The sequence below is a fragment of the Mastomys coucha genome, unplaced genomic scaffold (genome assembly GCF_008632895.1).
Source record: "Mastomys coucha isolate ucsf_1 unplaced genomic scaffold, UCSF_Mcou_1 pScaffold21, whole genome shotgun sequence".
Classification (NCBI taxonomy): Eukaryota; Metazoa; Chordata; class Mammalia; order Rodentia; family Muridae; genus Mastomys; species Mastomys coucha.
In genome coordinates, this window is record NW_022196904.1 from 169,120,055 (window position 1) to 169,126,295 (window position 6,241).

At 45.2% G+C, this 6,241-nt stretch overlaps 1 protein-coding gene across 4 annotated transcripts in view; it reads right to left on the minus strand.

Annotated features, from left to right (window-relative positions):
- Nucleotides 1–3,354, minus strand: part of Myof (myoferlin) — a 151,373-nt gene extending 148,019 nt beyond the window's left edge. For all 4 annotated transcript variants that reach the window (XM_031390202.1, XM_031390204.1, XM_031390203.1 and 1 more), the window contains exon 1: nucleotides 2,829–3,354. In XM_031390202.1, the coding sequence (XP_031246062.1) occupies nucleotides 2,829–2,916 (88 nt within the window). In that variant the 5' untranslated portion in view covers nucleotides 2,917–3,354. The remainder of the gene's footprint in view (nucleotides 1–2,828) is intronic.
- Nucleotides 3,355–6,241: the final 2,887 nt, after the last annotated feature.

The following is a 6,241-nucleotide window of genomic DNA, read 5'->3' on the forward strand; positions in this document are numbered from 1 at the left end:
GGGGGGAGTTGTAGCCTACAGTGAATAGGCAGTGGAACCTTTAAGAGCTGGGGACTTGTGGGAGGAGTTCTAGCCTACAGTGAATAAGCAGTGGAACCTTTAAGAGCTGGGGACTTGTGGGAGGAGTTGTAGCCTACAGTGAATAGGCAGTGGAACCTTTAAGAGCTGGGGACTTGTGGGAGGAGTTGTAGCCTACAGTGAATAAGCAGTGGAGCCTTTAAGAGCTGGAGACTTGTGGGAGGAGTTCTAGCTTACAGTGAATAGGCAGTGGAACCATTAAGAGCTGGAGACTTGGGGGAGGAGTTAGGTCACTTGGGGTGTGCCTTTGTCCCTTACCTCTTCCTTCCCCTCTTTTCTTGCCATGATGTAAACAAGATTGCTCTATCACACACTCCTACCAGAAGGTCTCCTCTGCCCTTCCTCCCCTCCCCTCAAGGCTGAAAAGCAATAGATCTGCTCACTTACAGACTAAACCTCCAAAGCCTGAGCCAAAAGCCATGCTCTCTGTTCTGGGTGATTGTCTCCATCCTTGTCACAGAGATGGAAAGCTGATGGGCAGAGCCTCACAGCATCCATGCGAGCATCATCACCCCCTTACCCCCTCTTCAACGGGCCACGCTTCCCATCATCACAGGAGGTGGGCCAAGCTGTTTTCTACCCTTGCTCATTCGTGAACATTGATACCATGATATGAGATCCTTAGTTCTATCAGGACTTAATCCAACTTAAGTTTACATAGTGCTCAAAACTGGGTACTGGAAGGATTTGCTGTCTCCAGGGTTTTCAGACTGCCTGGGAAAAAAGGAAGGCAGGAAAAGAAATCATGTCCATGACTTCCTGTCCCATACCTGCTAAGACCATGGCTTTCAGACTTCACGAATGATCAAAGTCCTAGACCAAAGTCCTAGAAAGTCGAAGCATCTTGAAGCTAGAAAGCCAGTATCCTGCTACTTGCCACGGCTAAGAAAGCTGAGACCTGAATGGTTAAAGCTGGGATATGCAAGGTTATCAGTTACTTAGGTAATGCTGGATCATGTCCAGATGTGCAGAGCAGAGATGGGTCAGTGGTAGAGTGTGCTCAAGGTAGAATGTGCCCTCGGTTTGATCCCCAGGGCTGGAAAAAGAGGAGACCCCACCAAAAAGAAATGCTTGCCTAGAGTTCAGATGTTCCCACACTGAGTTCAACGTTCTTGTGTCCAGTGAATGAATGAATGGCTTTACCACTCAAACTGTATCACCGAAGGGAACCGGAACTGTGATTGTTTGGCTAGACCACATTTGCCAATTTGCCTAAAGTTTCTCCCTTTCAATGGAGTGTTTTCATTCATCAACATATTGTTAGTCATTTAAAAGTTTCAACTATTGCATATTCTTCCTGGATAATAAATTAGATTTTTAACATTGTTAATTCCAGATTGTTTCATAATCTGTATATTTTATTTGCCCTAAATGTGACTTCTCAGTTCTAGCATCTTTCTTTACATGCCAATGACGAAAGGTGCAAATTCTTCATCTTATGTCAGTATTGTGAAACTGCTTTAAGTTAGATTTTCTAAATTACCACATGCAAATAAATTTAATATGACTCCTCATAATCTAGAGTCAGAATTATAAACCACACTGTCCAGTAGAATTTGAATTTTGTTTTCTGGGTCTCTTCTTTTCATCTTCCCTCCCTCGACTCCTTCCCTTCTCTCCTTCCCTTTTCTCTTTCTAACTGAAAAGCCCTTTAGCGGATTTGAGTTTCCTGTTTTTCCTTTTCTTGCTCACCCTTGGAAGAAAAGATTTGAGAACAGAAATAAAGATTTTCAGAAATGGGCACAAGAGTGGAGAAAGGCGTGAATCACACAGTACTTGCGAGGGAGGAGTAGTCAAATTCCTGGGGTTGGCAGGAAATGTGCCAAGGTGTAGTGAGGAACTGCCTGCTTGTCAAAGGCTCCAGGGTTCTGCAGGGTGCCCCCCACCAAGGGAGCCAGTAATCTTGCCAAGGCCGCGGCCAAAGGGAAAAGAGATGCAGAAGCCCCTATGCCCTTCAATCCGAGCTGTGGCCACCTGGCCCACTAGGGTGGAGCATCCTATGATAACAGCTGCCTGTTCTCTTCCCCGGCTCCCTTCCACCGCAATCACAGTTAGTGTCATAGATATGTTTGGAATTCCAAGGGGCCTTTTAAAGATCAGTCACTCTAAACCTTCCCCCTTGTTTGGCAGAGGAACGCAGAGACATAGAGGAATGATGATGTCATTTGCCCAAGGTTATCCAGTCCTGTAGAGCCAGACTCCCAAGCTGCAGACGTGCTTCAGAGCGCCTTCGGGGTGGGCAATCCCAAAGTTACCGAACATATCCAAACACCCCAGCTCCTGGAGATTCAGAACACTAGAGAGAGTTCCTTCATACCCTACCTAAAGTCCAAATGATGGTAAAAGCAGCACTGAACTGGTTAATAGTTTAATGGTGCCTCCAGCAATTAATGAATTGCTCCCTCCGTTATTCATTTCTCACAGGGAGAGAAAGTTTCAAAACGCACCCACATCTATGGACACTAGCTTTGAACCGACAAAGACCTTCATACTTGAAATCAAGAGAGTAGCAAATAGGTTCCCCGAGACTTTACAGAAATGTCAGGGCAGTCGATGAGTCTCCAAGCTCTAGGGAAAGTTAAATTCCCTCAGCAGTGATCGACAGTGACCTGCCCAGGTAAACCTGGGACCGCCAGTGAACAGAGAGAGGCTTGGCTTCGCTGCAAGCCAAAAGCTGACTTGAACGAGATTCAAACGTCTAGCCTTCCAGAAAAGGGCTTCAGAAAGAGAAGAAAGCGTCGTCGTCTTACCCTTAAAAATGACAGAAACGATAGGATCCGGTTTCCCAAATTTCGTCTTAGGGATGTTAGTGGCAGATTCCACAATCACTCGAAGCATGGCTCTTGGAGAAAGCAAGTTGCAGCCAAGCGGAGAAGAAGCGGTGCTGGCGCTGGGCCCTCCGCCCTGGGATCGGAGGAGGATGTCTCCCAGCTGGGGGAGGGCTTCTCCGGGCAGAGGGAGGGCTTCTCCGGCTCGGGACAGGGGTGGGCCTCTGGAGGATTATTTGCTGAAAGCCAAGTGTAAACTGATATCCACACTCCCGGAGTCCACGCAGGCCCGCAGGCGCGGTTTATGAGTTCAGAAAAGTATGGACCTGAAAAAGGACACCTCGACGAAAAGAAGTTTTGCGCAACCAATGAAACGACGGTGGATTTGGGACGAACTGCAGGCAGTTCAGGAAAAGCACAGAGATGTTGTCGCCCTTTAGCAATAGTAACTCGTGAAACCTAATTCGTTGGGTTTCTACCACCTCTTGCACTGTTTTACCGACTCTCGTGGAGTTTTAAAGCTATTTAGTCGGGTTTTAAGTTTTACTTTTGCCTTTTCTTCTCCTGCTGTTGGACACGCCCCCTCAGCAACTCCAAAGACTTTTTTAAAAGCTGCCAAGAGGCGTCCTCTACTGTATGTTACAGGAATAGTTAATGTCCAGGTACTGAAGACACGGCTGAGATTCACTGTTCGTGATTCTTTGTTTTCCCAACGGATTTGCCACAGCAACCTGGTTTCTCTGGGCCAGGGATAGCGAACAATCTTCGATAGAAATGGAGAAGGGGCTGCCCACTCTTCTTGAGTACGCATTGTCTGCTTAAAGAGAATGAAGTAAGGCCATGTAGATCAGGCGATGGTTAGAGCACAAGAAGAGTCCTTTACCATTTAGAACTATATACATCACCTGATTTCTTAGCCACTCTCTTCTTCCGTGTCCTTATTTGTAAAAATATCTCTAAAATGTTTTGTAAGATGCAAGTGCTATGGAGCCTGGCAGGAAGCATGAAGAAAATCACACGCATCTTGCTATAATTTCGTGATTTGTACACTCTTACTGTTAATCCCAAGCCGGTAATTCAGATTATTGGATTTCAGAATAGTCAAATCGAGCTGCGGTAACAAAGAATCTCTTTTTGCTTCTGACATACAACCAGTTGGAAGCAGAGAGTTCAAGTGTATCGGGAAAGTCAGACTAAACTCTATCTCAGTAAGTTTCTCAAATCCTTAGTCAAAGTAAAGGTTATACACAGAATTCTGTTTGGAGTACACAGAGAGCCTAGGTGGAATTCAGAAAGTGTTTGTTTTTGGTTAATTTGACTGCTTTTCCTCCTTCTACTGTGAAACACGTTGTTTCTCTAAAAATGAATAGATCATAAATGTTAACAGCCCTCCACATCAAGACAGAGGATGTCACACTTCACAAGCCCCAGGGTATTTCTACATGTGACAGACATTTTTGTCCACCATGAAAATCACCCTGATTTTCCTTTATTAAGTCAGTTCTTTGTCAAGTGTAAATAATGCATTCAGATTCCACTCTCCCCAGCCCTTACTTATCCCCTTCAAACCCTGATCAGTTCTTCCTCTCCCCTTCCTTACATTTATGATTTTTACTTTGTGACCTGTGATGGTTTGTGTATACTTGGCCCAGGGAGTGGCAGTATTAGAAGGTGTGGCCCCGTTAGAGTAGGTGTGTCTCTGTGGGTGTGGGCTTTAAGATCCTTATCCTAGCTGCCTGGAAGTGAGCATTCTGCTAGAAGTCTTAAGATGAAGATATAGAATTCTGAGCTCTGCCTGCACCATGCCTACCTGGATGATGCCATACTCCTGCCTTGATGATAATGGACTGATTTCTGAACTTAAGTTAGCCCCAAATAAATGTTGTCCTTTATAAGACTTGCATTGGTCATGGTGTCGGTTCATAGCAGTAAAACCCTAAGACATGACTCATCTAGCTTACTCAGAGCCCTGTGTGGGGCCACAGTGACCAACCTAGTTTACCCAGAGCCCTGTGTGGGACCGCAGAATTAAGACCACCCATTAAAGCCTGGTACAGTCCCCAGCAGGTACACAACTAAAGGCAATGACTCCTCCTCTCCTTGAATCTATTTGTAGTAATTGGTCCTGAGCCCTTCCTCCATCCTGGCTGGCTGGCTGATGAAGCTTCATTCTTATGCAGATTCGGTGCATTCACCAGCAGTTATTGAGAGTTCCTGAGCAGAATGATTGTGTCATGCACAGGAGACTGGATTTCAAGATACTGCTTCAAGGAATATTCCAGAACACACACCTGGATATGAAGTTATAGATGTGGACAGTCTCCAGGGACACTGCACTTAGTTTCACATGTTAAGTGGCCCTTGGACATGGGGTGAATGCACTACAAGATGTCTTCTACTTGTGTTAATATTAATTGCCCACTTCAAGTTAGAAGGAAAACCCTGAATTCTCTGGCAAGCAGTGGAAGGTAGAGTGAAAATATCCTCCCCCCATGATAGATTAGATGTACCATCAAAGTCCAGAAGAACCATGTCCTACCCATAGCATCCTGGAGAACATGTCATATCCAAAGACATCAAGAGGGGCCTGGCGAGATGGCTCAGCGCATAAGAGCACTGACTGTTCTTCCAAAGGTCCTGAGTTCAAATCCCAGCAACCACATGGTGGCTCACAACCATCTGTAATGAGATCTGATACCCTCTTCTGGGGTGTCTGAAGACTGCTACAGTGTACTTATTTATAATAATAAATAAACCTTTGGGCCAGAGTAAGTGGGGCAGACTGGAGCGAACAGAGGTCTTAAAGTCAATTCCCAGCAACCAGATGAAGGCTCACAACCATCTGTACAGCTATAGTGTACTCATATACATACATACATATATACATACATACATACATACATACATAAATTTTTAAAGGAAAAAAAAAAAGAAAGTACCAAAGACATCAAGAACACACTGATACAGAGGTATTCTCATCCCAGAACTTCACCTTTCTGTAGGCCAGGGCTAAAGATAGAGAATCTGAGTCTTAAAGTTTTTATTGGTGTGATAAAGCACCATGATCAAAAGCAAACTGTGGAGGAAAGGGTTTATTCTCATCTCACTCATCATCCTGGGAAGTCTGGGCAGATACTTGAACTGATGACAGGTCTGGGAGGGGTGCTACTTACTGGCTTGTTCAGCTTGCTTTTTATATCTTCCAGGACCACCAACCCAGGGATAGTATCACCCACAGTGAGCTGGGCCCTTCCACATCACCAATCAAGAAAACACCCTATTTCCTTTGTGGGAAGTTGACAGAAATCAACCACAACTGGGCTAATACCAGCGAGGATGATAAAAACCCCACCCCCAGAAAAACCAATCACAGGGAGTGGTGGTACATAAATCTC